At 37.7% G+C, this 19,472-nt stretch overlaps 2 protein-coding genes across 2 annotated transcripts; one reads left to right on the plus strand and one right to left on the minus strand.

Moving 5' to 3' along the window:
* Positions 1-358: 358 nt before the first annotated feature.
* On the minus strand, positions 359-3,023 carry LOC140883759 (pumilio homolog 12-like). Its single transcript, XM_073290345.1, has 6 exons — positions 2,540-3,023; positions 2,304-2,466; positions 2,056-2,225; positions 1,725-1,983; positions 1,518-1,620; positions 359-1,340 (listed from the first exon to the last, which is right to left on the minus strand). Exons 1-5 carry the CDS (start codon positions 2,962-2,964, stop codon positions 1,552-1,554), a joined length of 1,086 nt encoding a protein of 361 aa, XP_073146446.1. The 5' UTR covers positions 2,965-3,023; the 3' UTR covers positions 359-1,340; positions 1,518-1,551.
* An 11,364-nt stretch (positions 3,024-14,387) lies between these two features.
* On the plus strand, positions 14,388-15,131 carry LOC140877186 (uncharacterized). The gene is made up of 2 exons (XM_073280717.1): positions 14,388-14,430; positions 14,530-15,131. The coding sequence occupies exons 1-2, from the start codon at positions 14,388-14,390 to the stop codon at positions 15,129-15,131; spliced, it is 645 nt and encodes a 214-aa protein (XP_073136818.1).
* Positions 15,132-19,472: the final 4,341 nt, after the last annotated feature.

Consider the following 19,472-nt stretch of genomic DNA (forward strand, 5'->3'; position numbering starts at 1 on the left):
GGTGTCCGTTGCGGCAAACATTGCGAGAGGTGTATGAATGAGTATGCATTCTCAAATGACGAGGTAACTTTTTCACAGAAGGCAAAATGCTAATGTAGCCATAAAAATGATTTTACATGAATAGAGAAAATACGAGTCCATGGAGATCTAGGTGATCGGCTAGTATTCGAATCAGTCCATAGAATTAACTATAGAGGTTGTTAGTTGCGTTACAAAGCAAAGTGAGTAGCACAAGGCTTTTTTCCAATGAGAATACTTCGATACTCAAGTCAATATTTGTAGTGAATGGCAAAAAGAAAAAGTGTACTTCAACTTTGCAGTTACACCTCTTTCTGTAAGGTCATGAAGCAAAATGGGGCTCAGAAGTTTTTGAATTGATAGAATGGCACAAAACAGTAGGAACATAATGACCCTCCACTCATTAAGTTACTTATTTTCTCGTGAGTCTCCAGAGGTGGAATTTTGCTAGACTATGCACCTAATGAAGAAAAAAGATTATATCTCCAGTGATACTGCTCCATTATAGTCCTAGGCAACACAACCAGAAAGTTACTGTCCACTCGTGCGCCATTTTCCATATCAACACTCAACCACAATGATCGTATGTTACAGATGGTGCCGATGACGTGTAGTTCATCTGTCACCAAGGTCATGAATATAGGACGAGGTCTCAAGTTCGAGATCCAACTTTAACAAAGCCTCCCCAACTAAAAAAAAACAGTTACATATGGTTAAACTTGGGATGCAACTGTAACAAAGCCTCCCCAACTCAAAAAAAACAGTTACAGATGGTTAAACTTGGGATGGGATATACTTCAACTTGTTTTGTCATGTTGACAGGCAACGGCAGCTATAAACATGGTGTATAACTAAAACAGTTTTTTCCTTTCTATTTCCTGGTAATTTTTAAGCCGCGAGACTTTAAATATTCAGCAACACAACATAGATCTGCATGAGAGGTGTCAAACGCATACTTGAAATAGTCACAGATCAAAAAATCACGAAAGCAAAAGATTTTATCAACAATACACTTCTATAATCATGAAACAAGAATCAACTGATTGTCTAGTGTCTACATATGATGCCTAACGTAACTAAAAAAAACCAATTTGAAATCAACCAAATCGCAATTCACACCAACAGCCTACATATAATCGAGAATATCCCACTGAGTATTAAAAACTCTTAAAGACTGGGAAAACCTCTGCTAATCAACTGTACACCACGCCATGATTTTTACACACCATTGAGCAAACAGCCTATGGCCAACTCAAATGCTCAACTCAATCAACACACCCTCATCATAAATCATAAATGGAGAAAAGTTGATTTCCCGAATCCTGGAGCAAACGTTTCATTAGATTACTTCTCAACTCTGAAATAAAAAATTCAAATAATTGGTAGAGACAATCTATCTTGAGATGGGATGGAACAAAGATATTCATTCAATCTTTAAAAACACACCCTAAAACACAAAAATATAAGTATCAAACATCAGAGAACGAAGAAAAACATACAAACGAAGTCATATGCACTGCAGGGGCGGGGTTATCAGTTGGGCGGGGTTATCAGTTGAGAGTACCGGCCAATCAGATCATTCAAAGTCTTGTGAACAGTTCCCTGCAAGATCAGATAACCTAGTATTAACCTAAAGCTTTGTTTTCAGTTTTTCGAGCTAGCGAGACTGTAAATAAAGAAATAAAGACAAGCATTTTTATTGGCACCGTAGAGTATTTCTTCGCATTTTGGAGAACAGAGTTGCCACAAGGATCTACTACGAGACCTGGTAACTCATCACTGCTGAGTAGCTCATCGATGATTTGAGGGGCATATTTTTTATCAGATGCCTCCATCAATTTCTTTACTACCTCGCTTCCATATAGGTCCCTCGACAGGATATCAAAAGTCCCCGTCAGTTCAGATACTATATGTTCTGTCAGATGTGGCCTCTCAAATCCTATTACATGCTGTACTAGACGATTCCTGAAACAGGAAAAATGTTTGGTTTTGGATAATAAAGAAAATTTGTAACTAGGATATGAAAAGGAAACGTACCCAAATTGTTTTAGAGACAGACCAAATATATTTAGGAACATTACTGTAATAATACGCTTTACACTCCCTCGTGGAGAGTAGTCTTTTGTCATGATGTCTTGCAGAAGGCGGGATCCACTGTCGTCGACAATGATTTCCGAACAATCATCAGCTATCACCTTGAGTATTGGCTGTGAAAATACACAAGTACTGTTATAGATATGGTAAATACAAAAAAAAGGAATAAAATGAAACTCAGTTATAAATACTTTAGTGTCTTCTGCAGGGAAGATACGGAAGAAATGACCAACAACAAGAGAACCAAACTGGTTTTTTACGAGGGGAACCGTGAAGTAACTGAAGACGGCTACCATATAAGATATTTGCTTCGGTGTCATGAGACACTCGATAAATTTCTTCATGGACTCAGAACTGCAAAGAAACACGAAATCGAGTTATCACATTCACGGAGGTCACAGCGAAACACGAACATCCATTTACATACCCTTGAGGGTGGAGACAGACTGACATGAGTAAACTGACATTAGCAGTAATCAAAGAAACCAATTGGTTCATCTGTTCCTCGTCGCATACATGGAAAAGCTTTTGAATCGCATAGCTACCCCACCGATGGATCATCAAATCGCATATGCGATCTTTCACCTCTGAAAAGATCATCTGGATGTCTTCCGATTTACTTCCTTGGAGCTTCTGATGCAAAAACTGGCAACCGCATGGATCCATTGATTCCGAAAACACCTTGCCCCTCAGATCCTCTAAAGAAGAGACGGATGGCTGACGATTGGTTGGCCCATCTCCGGCGGAAACAGGCGGCGAAGGTTTATCGACAACGATGGCGAATCTGTGAACACCGGGATGAGACAGATCGAGAGGGATGGTTTCAGCCGAGAAATTCGTAAGATCCTCCATCAACGTCGGTTGATTTGCGGAAGAAGACAGAGGAATGAAAGTATTACGATCAAAACATGGGCTTGTAACTGTTCAATAGGGCTGTATTCAGCGTAATTTGGGCTTGTAACTCTTAAATAGGGCTGTATTTAGCGGAATTTGGGCTTGTAGCTCTTAAATATGTGTTTGAGTAAATTTTTATAAATTATCTTTGAAATTTTTTTTAAAAAAATTGTTTTTCAAGTAATTTTTTTGAAAAACAATCGGAAGATTTTATTTTGGTGTTTTTAAAATAAAAAACGCGGGTTAGATAAGTTCGAACGAGTGTGATGCCATAACCATCTTCATACATGTTGGAGAACCCTAATTGTTTTCTCTAGTTTAATTTGATCTCAATCGGCGGCAAAAGGTTATCGGCATCCATCGGGAATCTGTGAACAACGGAATAGGACAGATTGAGAGGGATGGTCTCAGCCAGGGACGTAACTAGAATTTTTCTTCAAGGAGGCTAAATTTTAGGTACAAAAAAATTATAGACATTGAATATTTTAATCTATTATTATATATATATATATATATATGTTTATATAATCTAATTAACTCTCTAAATTTATATATCATTTAGTTTTTCATAAATGTTTAATTTTATTAAATATCAATATCATAATCATAATAATGATATAAAAATCTAACTTTTATTATATTAGGTCCCCTAAACTTAATAGAGAATATTATATTATATCATTACACAATTTTTTTTTAAAAAAATAAAGCATTTTCCATTTGAAATCTAATATACGGATGATACTTGTCTAATTTTTTTAATTAATTATATTTATAATATAATTTATTATTAGGATAATATAATTGAAATTTCTCAAACTCCATTTGAAAATTTAGTTAGTTCAAATCAAAGTTAAAATAGCCCAAAACAGAAAAAATATGTTTGATAGAACCCAAAACAAAAAAAATATTATTAGTCTATATCAAACATTGAAAGAACCCAAAAAGAAAAAAAATACATTATATTGAACCTTAAAAATCACATATATATTAATATATGGGCTAAGAGTGGGGGCTAGACTGGGCTGAAGCCCAGTCCAGCCTCCACTGTTGGTCCGTCCCTGGACTCTCAGCCGAGAAATATCAACGTCAATTCGACCGGTTGATTTGCGAGAGAAGACGAGGAATAAATGATTGTGATAAAACATCTTGTAACTTTTAAATATTAAATATTTTTTTAAAAAATTTATCAATTTTTTTAAAATTAAAATATGAAATAGTTTTTTTTAAAAAATATAAGTTTAATATTTATAATAAATTTCTAAAAACAATTTTAATAATCTTCATAATATATATTTTTTATAATTTTGACAATACTTAATTTATCTCTATGTTTAGGGGTGAGCATTATTTCGGTTAAACCGAATTAACCGAACCAAATTTCATTCAAAAATTTGGTTCAGTTAATTCGAAAATTCGGTTCTATTGTTAAAGTTAAAAAATTTTGGTTAAATCGGTTAATCAATTTTTGGTTTTTGTAACGACCCGAGTTCTAATCTCTCATTAATCAAATCATCGTAAATAATAGTCAAAAAATCAAAGACTAAATAAAATAAATTTTTTTTTTAAAGGGAGCACCTCGCTCGATCGGGGAAAAACACCCGATCGAGCGAGCCATGAAGCCCAACTCTCGGGTGAAAGCAATGTTGGCCTCGCTCGATCGGTTACTTTCCACCGATCGAGCGAGCACAAATTGCTCACCTCACTGCCTTAGAAATAAAGGCCTTGCTCGATCGGTAGGAATCACCCGATCGAGCGGGCATCTGTTCAGCAGAAAAAAAACACAGATCATTTTGCTGACAACTCAAGTTCTTTCATTCATTTCTCATCTAACATCAACTCATACATAGCCTATACAAAATCATAAGCTAACATGCATTCTAACATGATATAAGTTGATAGTAATAGATCATCTCATGGCCTTAAAATCAACATATTAGGCTCATATATCAAACATGGAACCTTGTATACAATATCAAGTCAAGTCCTAAGAAGTAATATACATCATCTCATATCTTGTGTACATTATTAAGACAACAACCTCATAGCCAATAAGTCTTGGCATATGTAACTACAACGTATTCATGTCTTTGAACTCAACACAACATTGACAGCTCAAACCATCTAAACTCGGATCATCACGCTATTCTCTCATCCCTTGTTCTTCAAGATCGCTTTTGCCCTGTTCCACTCCCGCCTATCGCCATGACACATACAATACAACAATAGCCGGATAACTCCGGTGAGAAATATATTTCCTAGTAAAAGCAACTAAACATGCATAGAAAAGCATATATCAAATTCATGATATAAAAGTAACTACAATGCATGTTTTAAAACAAGGTTCTCTAACAATTCTCTCATTTCATCGGTTGGGATCCCGAGAAGAAGATATCATAATTAACCACCGACTCTCCCGATCGAGGTGGGGCTACTTATCTTGCTTCTCTAGACTTTGAAGCCATTATATATGTAAATCAGACGCTAGGCTAAGTCAACCACCCAGGCCATACATATATAATCCCTCAAATCGTCTAATCGAATGTTTCCGTTCATTTCAAAATCAAAGAACAAGTCTTACAAGATGAATGCAACATATATCAACAAAATAGCATTCATTAAAATCAAGACTCATTCAACCATTCAAATACAACATATAAAATCAAATAAGCAAATAAGTATGTGATTTAGGGAACTCGATACAAACCATCTCGAGTTATAATCCCAATCGAATCCTAGTTCACTTTTACCTTTCAAATGTGAAGTTTAAGATGATTCCAAAGTGCGTTCAAGCTCTCCAAATGTGAACAACACAATCACAAGACTTGTATCAAAATCTGCACTTAGAACCATTCAAAATCCATTGGAGAATAACTTCAAACCTTACTTCAACACTCTATCGGTTCGAAGATGGCGTTCTCGAGCTCAATGGTCTTTAAACACAATCTGAAACAAAGTTGAGAAAGCTTACAACCATCAGCTAGGACTCACTATCCTCACAACTCAATACAAGATAGCAAAACAGTCTTGAATCATAACGTCGGCGGCATAACGGTTAAAAGTCGGCAACCGAAACTCAACTACAACAATTCTAACATTCATATCAGTTGTATATGATTCAAAACCAGCATAATTCCTCAACATATCAACAAGTATACTATCGAATAATCAGCTGAAAATTCATAAGAACATAATCGATAGCCATCCTTCAACCCGAACTCGATAGAACAAAGAATACAAGCTCAACAACAACAATTCATAACCACATCTGTTCTCTGCCATTTTCGAATTTTCAAATCATGATGAACTAAAATAAAACTTACATCAAATCTAAGGTCTTCTTGCAAGGATCCCAGAACATCTTTCGGAATCGAAATCGGATAACCAGATTAAAAGATACGGCGATTTGAAAATTACAATTCCAAAGAAATGAGAAGGAATCGATTTGCTCTGTTCTAAATCCTTTCAATTGTCTGAAATGTTAAGCATAACACACGTATACATGCTGAGCAATCACTTAAAATTCTGAAAATTTCACTTTAGCCCTCCAAGTCTTGCCTAGTTGCAATTCAGTCCTCAATTTCTCATTTCATTCAATTTCCATCCTAAATAATTTAAGAATATTAGAATTTAAATCAAAACTCTAAATATTCCCAAATTACATATTCTCGGATTAAAATTAAATAATTCCGGGCGTTATAATTCTCCCCCACTAAGACATGATTTCGTCCTCGAAATCTCAAGTACTATCAGCACATAAGATATATCAGATAACAAAAAACTAACGAAGAACTCACATCATTGAAACATTTCTGGAAATCATTGTCGCATATCTGATTCCGTCTCCCAAGTAGCTTCTTCAATACCATGACGACTCCACTGGACTTTCACAAGTGGAATAGTCTTTGTTCGAAGTTGTTTGTCCTTACGATCAAGAATCTGAATTGGCTTCTCAAAATAACTCAAGGTTTCGTCGAGTTCAGCCTCATCAGATTGAAGCACATGAGATTCATCAAGAAGATATTTTCGAAGCATCGATACATGAAAGACATCATGTATTCCAGATAAAGCCGGAGGTAAAGCTAATCGGTAGGCAAGATTGCCTATTCTCTCAAGAACTTCATACGGACCAATATAACGTGGAGACAACTTCCCTCGCTTTCCAAATCGTACAGTGCCTCTGAATGGAGAAATCTTCAGAAACACCCTATCCCCTTGTTCAAAAGACAAAGGTCGACGTCGGATATTGGCATACTTCGTTTGTCTATCCTGTGCTGTCTTCATTCTCTTCTGAATAAGCTTCACTTGTTCAGTCATATCTCGAATCATATCAGGTCCAATATGAGGTACCTCTGAAATATCATCCCAGAAAAGAGGTTATCGACACTTTCTACCATACAGAGCTTCAAACGGAGCCATCTCAATACTCGATTGATAGCTGTTGTTGTACGAGAATTCACAAAGAGGTAATAACTCTTGCCAACTAGTGCCAAAATCAAGCACTACAGCTCTCAACATATCCTCCAATGTCTGAATGGTACGCTCAGACTGTCCGTCTGTCTGTGGATGATAGGCTGTGCTCAAGTGTAGCTGAGTACCCAAAGCACTCTGTAAACTGTGACAGAAGTGTGACGTAAATCAAGGATCACGATCTGATACAATAGACTTCGGCACTCCATGCAATCTGACAACGTCTCGGACATAAAGCTCTGCCATCTGATCGTGTCTATATGTCATACGATAAGGTATAAAACATGCTGATTTCGTCAATCTATCGATAATCACCCAGATAGCATCACAACCTCTAGAAGATCGAGGTAACTTCGTCACGAAGTCCATGGAAATATGATCCCATTTCCATTCCGGCACTGATAAACTCTGTAACAAACCAGACGGTTTCTTCCTTTCAGCCTTCACCTGTTGGCAATTAAGACATCAAGACACAAAATCAATGATATCAGACTTCATTGGTTTCCACCAATATCGAGTCTTCAAATCGTTGTACATCTTCCTCCCACCAGGATGAATACTATAACGACTACAATGCGCCTCTTTCAGTAGTTGTTGTCGCACATCAGAAATATCAGGCACTACAAGGCGATTGTTTACATACAAAAGATCATCTCGAACCTGGTATTCAGACACATGCCCTGATCAGACTTTCTCAATCGAATTCTGCACATTCTGATCAAGTTTCTGAGCATCTTTAATTCGCAACAATAGCGCTGGTTCAACTTGAATTTGATAAAGTCGAAGAGGCTGACAATTCATGTCAAATACCAATCTAGAAAAACAACAGTTTTCAATCAAATGGGATACACCAATCGTTGATAAAGATAAAGAACATACCTTTCGACTCACTGCATCAGCTGCTGCATTCGATTTTCTGGGATAGTATCTAATTTCACAATCAAAATCTTTAAGCAAGTCAAGCCATCTACGCTGTCTCATATTCAATTCTGACTGTGAAAACAAATATTTCAGACTCTTGTGATCAGAATAGATCTCAAACTGTTCCCCGTACAGATAATGTCGCCAAATCTTCAAAGCAAATACGATGGCGGCCAATTCAAGATCATGAATCGGGTATCTGGTCCCATGAGGCTTCAACTGTCTCGAGGCATAAGCAATCACATGCCCTCGCTGCATCACAACACATCCCAAACCGCGATGAGATGCATCACAATAAACAGTGAAACCACCAGTACCTGAAGGAATCGTCAAGACTGGTGCACTGGTCAATCGCTTCTTCAACTCAATAAAACTGGATTCACAGGCTTTAGATCAGATAAATGAAGCATTCTTCTGAGTCAACTGAGTAATCGGCTTCGCAATACTGGAAAATTCTTTAATAAAACGACGATAATACCCAGCCAAACCCATAAAACTACGAATTTCAGGAACAGATGTAGGTCTAGACCAATTGATCACAGCCTCGACTTTACTTGGATCAACAGATATACCATTTCCAGATATGATATGTCCAAGAAAAACAATCTGTTTCAGCCAAAAATCACATTTTGACAGTTTAGCATACAGTTTCTCAGATCTCAGAGTCTTCAACACAGTTCTCAAATGCTCAGAATGTTCAATCAAATTCTTCGAATATATCAGAATATCATCAATAAAAATTATCACAAAATCGTCGAGATATTTCTGAAACACACGGTTCATCAAAGCCATAAACACAGCTGGAGCATTTGTCAGACCAAACGGCATAACTATAAACTCATAATGGCCATACCTGGTTCTAAAAGCAGTTTTCGGAATATCAGAATCTCTAACTCTCAGCTGATGGTACCCAGATCTCAGATCGATCTTGGAATACACAGAAGAACCCTGCAACTGGTCAAATAAATCATCAATACGAGGCAAAGGGTATTTGTTCTTTACCGTTGCCTTGTTCATTTGCCGGTAGTCGATGCATAATCTCATTGAACCGTCTTTCTTTCGAACAAATAATACTGGAGCTCCCCAAGGAGAAACACTGGGTCGAATGTATCCCTTGGCCAATAAATCTTCCAACTGATCTTTCAACTCTTTCAATTCTACTGGTGTCATTCGATAAGGTGCTTTAGAAATCGGTGCAGTACCTGGCATCAGTTCTATGTTGAAATCAATCTCACGATACGGAGGTAGTCCTGGAATCTCATCAGGGAAAACATCCGTAAATTCATTAACCACTGGCAAATCAGCCAGGTTCGGGCTAGTTTTCAAAACATCAACTGCATATACAATAAATCCCTCCGCTCCTTTCTGCAAAATTCGGGTCATTGATAATACAGAAATCAGAGGAATCTTAGCACAAGAACCCTTACCATAGAATTTCCCTTCTTCAGTCATCTCAGGTCTGAACCTCACTACCTTCTGGAAACAATCTACGGTAGCTCTGTACTTGTTTAGCATATCAATCCCGATAATGCAGTCAAAATCAGACAAACCAAGCACAAAACAATCTATCTCTATCTCATTACCATCATACTGTAACAAACAATTATTAACTGTCTGAATAGATATAAGACCTCTCCCCAAAGGAGAAGAAACAGATACTACAACAGGTAATGTTTCAACAGGCAAAGAATGTAATGAAGCAAATCGTGCAGAGATAAACGTATGGGATACACCTGTATCTATCAATACATATGCGGGATAACCATAAAGAGAACAGTTACCTGCAATCACGTCATCTGGTGCTCCCTGTGCCTGTTCCTCCGTCAATGCAAAGACATGAGCCTGTTGTCTCGATGACTGACTACCTTTCTGATTCCCTCCTGGCCTTGGCTATTGCTGTGGATGTGATGTCTGGAAGGAATGGACAGAAGAGGCTTGCCTCGCAGGTTGAGCCACTGATCGTGATGACTCTGCACCTCGTGACTGTCCAGAACCTCTCTAAGGACACACCCTCGCAAAATGGCCAGTCTGATGGCATATATGGCACCTCCCAGATACACCTCGACACTGATCGGTTGGATGACCTCCACCGCAATTGTTACAAAACACTCCTGACTTCTGTTTCGTGCCACTGGAACTCGAAGAACTGCTCCCTGAATTTTTAAACTGTTTTCCTCGAGCTTGCAAATATCCTTTCTTGCCACTGCTACTACCACCACTTTCAAATCGAGGAGGTTGTTGTGGAATAGGAGCTGATGTAAGGTCCAAATCCACTAAACTCACTTACGATGATTTTTAAATAATTTTTATGGTTTTATGCCATAAATTATTTAAGTTATGATTTAATGATCATGGTTTCATGATATAATTATTTTATGTTTAACGCTTTCAATTAAGTTTATGATTTCAGGGCGAGTTTGATTCTGGATTCATGGAACGAGACTAACCTATGCACGAGATCGTAAGAAATATTATTACGAGAATTTCAAGTATAATATTCATATGTTTATAATGTACGAACCAAGAAAGGAAATATTATCAGCCCGAGTCGAGACGTGTTGGGCTGACTGCGTTTTAGTAGCCGACACACATTACGTATTGAATTTTGATTATTGCACTCAACCACCACTTACCCCATCATCAATTGCATGTCTCCTTGACTTATTCATTCCTTCACTTCACGTTTCCTTCATCACTTTCTGCTTCCTTCTTCTTCTTGGTTCATCAATCGATTTCTTCAAGATCTTCACCATCCAAGTTCCAAATCTCGTTCGTGTCGTGGTTAGCTTGTTGCCAAAAATCCGGATCAACTCCATCTTCATTTCAAGGCAAGTTTTTCAACTAGTATTTTAAGGTTTTGAAACCCATTCAAGATTATAATTATTTTTATATGAAAATATGTATGTTGAGATATGTATGCATGATTTTCAAGAATTTCAAGAGCATGAAGTTTAGATTTTAAGGGTTTGAAGAGCATGTTATGTGATAGTATGAAATCGTGAAGTATACGTCGTTCTTGTCATGTTCTTGAATTTGATTCAAGAGCTACATGTTTCATCTAAGTTTTTATGTGTTCTTGAAGTTTCAAGGGATGTTTTATTTAAAGGATATAGCTGGAGGAGTAGAAAATATCATATTTTGAATTATTGAATTAGTTTGAGTGAAAGTTTTGAAATGTTACTTATGTTGGATTGTTCTGGATTAGCGGCACTTGTTACTATTTTGAAGATCAAAATTAGTGTAGTGATCCAAATGATATGAGGCCAATTGTATTTGAAAAACAACGTATTTATCTACAACTTTCATGTTTTGAGTTTTATCAAAATCATTTTGGAAGATTGGTCAAAATCATCCCAAAATGTGTCGAGTGTTTTGATTTCCCGGCAGTGACACATCTGGGGAGAATAAGCATAACTGTTTACTGAAAATTTCAATTAAGGTGAAGTTTTCGGAATTAAACAGCCAAGATCAAGGGCTAAAACTTTCATGTTTACCACTTTTCCGAATTCCGACTGCAAAATAGAGTTTAAGAATGAACAAGCAGACCCATCAGCAGGGTATGCGCACCCGCGCCCGAAAAGTAGCTCCCCCGCACATGGCCTTCTGATTTGAAGCTTTATTTATGTTATTTTGGGGTACTAATTTCATGTTTATGATCTTTAAAGGCTTATAAAGTATATTTAAGAATTCTTATGCAAAAAGTTTCAAGTTTTAAGTCAAGAACGACTTACGTGGATCGATTACGTTATGTGATGCATGTACATGTCTATGTTTCATTCATGAAACCTATGTTCAATATGAAAATATGATTTTTATCACTTATGACGTGCATGAAGTTATCGAGTAAAGTTTAATGTTAATGAAATGAAAGTTATGACAGAAATTACGATGATATGATGATGCTTCATAAGAAAATGATATGTTATAATGATATGATGATGAAATGAAAGATGATGAAGCATGAATGAATAATTTTATGATGAAGCATGAAGATATGATATGTTGATGCATGAAAATATTTTGATGTTTTATGTGTCTTTGTGGTGGCAATACGGGACTGGTACTCCGGTTTGGGCTCCGGAGGGACCTTCCAAATATGGCTCAATGTACGGGTTAGGTCCTCCGGGATGAGCTCCGGAGGGGCCTCCGAAAATGAAAGAATGTTACGAGGCGTAATGCCATATGATTGTTGATCAACAAGAAAAGATGAATGTGCCCATTATGACGGTTGCCACAATTTCGCATAATTCGTCACCAAATGATAAGTTTATGTTATGTTATGTTATGCTACGTTTAATTGATAATTGAAATCTCATGATTTTTACTACATACTCTTGCTGAGTCTTTAGACTCACTATACTTGAATGGTGCAGGTAATGAGGAAGACATTTATGCATATGTCGACGAGTTCAATGCCGGACATGAAGAAGAGCAAGGAGTCGGACCGGCGGGCGATGCATGAGTGTGTTATATGATGAGTGTGTTACGTACTGAGTATGTTTGTGTCAAGTTAATGAACTAAATGTTGTTAGGTTGATTGAAGAAAATACGCTTTAATTGTTTCAAATTGTTATGATTTGGTTTGTAAACTATTTTGAAATGTCTTTAAGTAAGGTTTGATGTATGCATACATCTTTCAAAAATTTTCTTTTCCGCACAGTGTTTTATGGTCATGTTAGTATGGTAACATCTTCATCGGTTGAGGGCGTTACAGTTTGGTATCAGAGCAGTTCGCTCTGGGTTTTCTTAAAACACTCATGCATACTCGCCACGACTCCAACGCTCCGTCTTCATGTCTGTAAGTTATGATGTTTATTCGATCATGTGTATGATAATGCGATGAGATAATGTATGCATGTTACATGTTAAAGTATATTTACGTATTGAATTGTGACTGAGCGGTGTGGATAATATTGGACTTTAGGACTATGACATCACGTAGGGGAAATAACACCAACGCCAACGCCAATGCCGCTAACAACAACCATAATGATTGCGGACCAGATAGTGAGAACAATCAAAACAACCAGTTTTTGACGGGATTAACTGCTCTGCTTCAAGAGCAAAGCCGTGCTCAGGGAGCTCAAATCCAACAGTTGCTTCAAGCCCAGACAGCTAATGCCGGAAATAACCATCCTGTGGCTAATCAAAACCCTATCTACAAAAGGTTCTTAGAGTTGGGACCACCTGAGTTCAAAGGAGAGACTGATCCTTTGATTGCGGAACAATGGTTCCAAGCTATGGAGACTGCTTTTGAATTCATGCAAATCACGGATGCGGATAGATTGAGATGTGCTACCTATATGTTCCGTGATGACGCTCGTGTTTGGTGGAATGGAGCCAAAGCAGCATTGAACCTAACCACCCTTACTTGGAATGGATTCAAGGATGTGTTCTACGGCAAATATTTCACGGTGAGCACCCGAAACAGGTTGGCTAGAGAGTTTTTGGAGATCCGTCAAGGAAACATGTCAATTGCGGAGTATGTAAAGAAGTTTGAAAGGGGAAGATACTTTGTACCGATGATTTCTGGTGATCCTGCTGAAGAGTTGAAACATTTCACAGAAGGATTGAATGCCTTCATCAGAAAGGATGTTAGACTAAGTGGAGCAAAAAATTACAAAGATGCGGTGGATCAGGCCATGCTGTCCAAAAAGGACAGAAACGACATTATCAGAGAGTCACAAGAAAAAAGATCTAGTTATCAGAATCGGGACCAACAAGGAAATGCTAACAGAAAGAGACCGTACCAAGCCCCACCCCAACATCGACCATACCAACAGCAGCAGCATCGACCTCAGGGGCAGAAACAATTGGCTCTACCAGCACCAAAACCGGCGATTGCACCAACAGCTTGTCAAAAATGTGGAAAACTTCACTCAATTCAATGCATGGCAGGGACTGGAGTATGTTTCCTTTGAAAAAAGCCAGGGCACTATCGAAAAGATTGCCCTCAATCCAAAGAACCAGTAAGAGGACGAGTTTTTGCAATGGCGCATGATCAAGTGGATCCGAATACAGCTATAGTTACAGGTATGATTAATGTTTCCAGTAATCCCGCTCATGTCTTAATTGATACTGGAGCTACACATTCATTCATATCTGTTGAATTTGTTAATAAATCGGGTTTAGTACCGAATAAGTCAATATCGAGATTTAGTATATCCTTGCCTTCAGGGGAAGAATTGAGTAGTGATTTGATCATCAGAGGATGCAGTATACAGATTCAAGGTCATGAGTTGTATGCTGATCTTATTATCCTCAAAATGTCGGACTTTGACGTGATATTTGGTATGGATTGGTTGTCTTGTTACGAGGCTACCATAGACTGTAAACGGAGGAAGGTTTTCTTGAAAACTAAGGATGGAGAAACGTTTCTATTCCATGCCACACCGAAAAATAATTCATCTCTTTTAATTTCAGTAGGTAAGGCATGGCAACTGTTGAATAAAGGATGTGCAGGTTTCCTCGCAAGTGTCACTTGCGACCAAGAATTACCTCGATCGAAACTTGAAGACGTCGAGGTAGTGAGAGATTTTCCAGAAGTATTTCCTGATGATATTGCAGGATTACCTCCAGCTAGGGAGGTAGAATTTGGGATTGAATTAATGCCCGGAACCCAACCAGCTTCCAAAGCACCATACAGATTAGCACCGACTGAAATGAAAGAATTGAAGGAGCAACTACAAGAGCTACTCAATAAAGGCTTTATTAGACCGAGTATATCGCCTTGAGGTGCACCGGTATTGTTTGTCAATAAGAAAGATGGGTCTATGAGACTGTGCATCGATTATAGAGAGCTGAATCGAGTAACAGTGAAGAACAAATATCCACTGCCAAGGATTGATGATTTGTTTGATCAGTTACAAGGGGCAGTAGTATTCTCCAAGATCGATTTGAGATCAGGTTATCACCAATTGAAGGTGAAAGATGAAGATATTCATAAGACGGCTTTCAGGACTCGTTATGGCCACTACGAGTTTTTAGTCATGCCATTTGGAGTTACCAATGCACCGGCAGTATTCATGGATCTTATGAACAGAGTGTTTCAGCCTTTATTAGATCAGTTTGTCATAGTATTCATAGATGACATACTGATTTACTCTCGTAGTTCAGATGAGCATCGTCAGCATCTAACTACAGTCTTGCAGATTCTGAAAGAAAAACAATTGTTTGCTAAGTTCAGTAAGTGTGAATTTTGGCTGGAACAGATTGCATTTTTGGGTCACATAGTTTCGGCTAAGGGAATAGAGGTTGATCCAGCAAAGATAGAAGCAATTAAAAATTGGGTTACTCCAAAGAATGCTACAGAGATACGGAGTTTCTTGGGATTAGCGGGTTACTATAAGAGATTCATTCAGGATTTCTCCAAGATAGCACTGCCACTAACGTCATTAACTCGCAAAAGTGTGAAGTTTGAATGGTCTAATCAGTGTGAGAAAAGCTTTTTAGTGTTAAAGAAAAAGTTGATGACAGCACCAGTACTAGCCATACCAGAAGGAACAGGTCGGTTCGTAATTTATACAGATGCTTCCAAGAGTGGATTAGGGGCTGTCTTGATGCAAGATGGAAAGGTGATAGCATATGCTTCACGACAGTTGAAGATTCATGAAAAGAATTACCCTACCCATGACCTTGAATTGACAACAGTTGTCTTCGCACTCAAACTGTGGAGACATTACCTTTATGGTGAGAAGTGTCAGATTTTCACTGATCATAAGAGTTTGAAGTACTTCTTCACCCAGAAGGAATTGAACATGAGGCAGAGAAGATGACTCGAATTGGTGAAAGATTATGACTGTGATATTAGCTACCATCCGGGTAAAGCTAATGTAGTAGCAGATGCTTTGAGTCGTAAATCTGCAACCTTGAACAGAATGACAACTCAACAAGAGTTGATTGCAGATTTTGAACGACTCAGATTGGAAGTAGTTGAGCCGATGGAAGTTTGTGCCCTATCAGCCTTAACAATGGTTCCAAGTTTGCTCGACAAGATTCGAACAGGTCAGGCTTCAGACCAGCAATTATTAACTTGGAAACTTAAAGATAAAGCTAAAGGGGGTGCATTGTATACAGTGAAGGATGGGATCGTGCATCACAAAGGGCGAAAGTGGGTACCAGCAGTAGATTCACTGAGGGAAGATGTGATGACTGAGCTCACACTGTACCATATTCTATTCATCCAGGGAGTACAAAGATGTTCAAGGATTTACAGATGCTATACTGGTGGCCAGGTATGAAGAAAGACATCGTTAAGTTTGTTAGCAAATGTTTGACATGTCAACAGGTCAAAGTTGAACATCAAAGGCCAGCAGGACTTTTGAAACCATTACACATTCCCACTTGGAAATGGGAAGATGTCACCATGGACTTTGTGATTGGACTGCCAATTACACAACGAAGAATGAATTCAATATGGATAATAGTTGACAGGTTGACGAAGTCAGCTCACTTTTTACCAGTTAGAAACAACTTCTCGATGAATCAATATGCAGAGTTGTATATTCGAGAGGTAGTTAGATTGCATGGAGTTCCAGCAAGGATAGTCTCTGACAGGGATCCCAGGTTCACATCGAACTTTTGAAAGAGTCTACATCACGGTTTGGGGACAAAGTTAGCCTTCAGTATAGCTTTTCATCCACAAACAGATGGACAATCTGAGCGAGTGATTCAAATACTGGAGGATTTACTTAGGGCTTGCATGATTGACTTCGGAGGAAATTGGGAATCGAAGTTGCCTTTAGTGGAGTTCACATATAACAATAGTTATCAAGCTACTATTGGAATGGCTCCTTATGAGGCTTTGTATGGGAGAAAGTGTAGGACTCCATTGCATTGGGATGAAGTTGGAGAAAGAGCTATATTGGGGCCAGAAATAGTGCAACAGACAATCAACTTGATAGCAAAAGTTAAGGACAGAATGTTGACAGCACAGAGTCGACAGAAAAGCTACGCCGATAAGAGGCGTAGAGACTTGGAGTTTCAAGTAGGTGATCATGTGTTCTTGAAAGTGTCACCTTGGAAAGGAGTTTTGAGATTTGGGAAGAAAGGAAAGCTGAGCCCGAGATATATAGGACCTTTCGAGATCCTAGACAAGGTTGGAGCAAGAGCTTATCGATTAGCATTGCCTCCAAATCTAGAAGGAGTACACGACGTCTTCCATGTCTCGATGTTGAGGAAGTATATCTCAAATCCTTCCCATGTCATTCGTCATGAACCAGTTCAGTGGACGCCAGACTTGTCATATGAAGAGGTACCTATCCAAATTTTGGAAACACAAGTTCGAAAGTTGAGAAACAAAGAGATCAAGATGGTAAAGGTCTTATGGTGCAATCAATTAGTGGAAGAGGCTACTTGGGAGACTGAACAAGATATGCGTAGCCGATACCCAAAATTATTTGGTGAGTCGAATTTCGAGGACAAAATTTTTTAAGGAGCGTAGAGTTGTAAGGTCCAAATCCACTAAACTCACTTACGATGATTTTTAAATAATTTTTATGGTTTTATGCCATAAATTATTTAAGTTATGATTTAATGATCATGGTTTCATGATATAATTATTTTATGTTTAACGCTTTCAATTAAGTTTATGATTTCAGGGCGAGTTTGATTCTGGATTCATGGAACGAGACTAACCTATGCACGAGATCGTAAGAAATATTATTACGAGAATTTCAAGTATAATATTCATATGTTTATAATGTACGAACCAAGAAAGGAAATATTATCAGCCCGAGTCGAGACGTGTTGGGCTGACTGCGTTTTAGTAGCCGACACACATTACGTATTGAATTTTGATTATTGCACTCAACCACCACTTACCCCATCATCAATTGCATGTCTCCTTGACTTATTCATTCCTTCACTTCACGTTTCCTTCATCACTTTCTGCTTCCTTCTTCTTCTTGGTTCATCAATCGATTTCTTCAAGATCTTCACCATCCAAGTTCCAAATCTCGTTCGTGCCGTGGTTAGCTTGTTGCCAAAAATCCGGATCAACTCCATCTTCATTTCAAGGCAAGTTTTTCAACTAGTATTTTAAGGTTTTGAAACCCATTCAAGATTATAATTATTTTTATATGAAAATATGTATGTTGAGATATGTATGCATGATTTTCAAGAATTTCAAGAGCATGAAGTTTAGATTTTAAGGGTTTGAAGAGCATGTTATGTGATAGTATGAAATCGTGAAGTATACGTCGTTCTTGTCATGTTCTTGAATTTGATTCAAGAGCTACATGTTTCATCTAAGTTTTTATGTGTTCTTGAAGTTTCAAGGGATGTTTTATTTAAAGGATATAGCTGGAGGAGTAGAAAATATCATATTTTGAATTATTGAATTAGTTTGAGTGAAAGTTTTGAAATGTTACTTATGTTGGATTGTTCCGGATTAGCGGCACTTGTTACTATTTTAAAGATCAAAATTAGTGTAGTGATCCAAATGATATGAGGCCAATTGTATTTGAAAAACAACGTATTTATCTACAACTTTCATGTTTTGAGTTTTGTCAAAAACATTTTGGAAGATTGGTCAAAATCATCCCAAAATGTGTCGAGTGTTTTGATTTCCCGGCAGTGACACATCTGGGGAGAATAAGCATAACTGTTTACTGAAAATTTCAATTAAGGTGAAGTTTTCGGAATTAAAAAGCCAAGATCAAGGGCTAAAACTTTCATGTTTACCACTTTTCCGAATTCCGACTGCAAAATAGAGTTTAAGAATGAACAAGCAGACCCATCAGCAGGGTATGCGCACCCGCGCCCGAAAAGTAGCTCCCCCGCGCATGGCCTTCTGATTTGAAGCTTTATTTATGTTATTTTGGGGTCCTAATTTCATGTTTATGATATTTAAAGGCTTATAAAGTATATTTAAGAATTCTTATGCAAAAAGTTTCAAGTTTTAAGTCAAGAACGACTTACGTGGATCGATTACGTTATGTGATGCATGTACATGTCTATGTTTCATTCATGAAACCTATGTTCAATATGAAAGTATGATTTTTATCACTTATGACGTGAATGAAGTTATCGAGTAAAGTTTAATGTTAATGAAATGAAAGTTATGACAGAAATTA

This window comes from Henckelia pumila, chromosome 2 (assembly GCF_033568475.1).
Source record: "Henckelia pumila isolate YLH828 chromosome 2, ASM3356847v2, whole genome shotgun sequence".
Taxonomy (NCBI): domain Eukaryota; kingdom Viridiplantae; phylum Streptophyta; class Magnoliopsida; order Lamiales; family Gesneriaceae; genus Henckelia; species Henckelia pumila.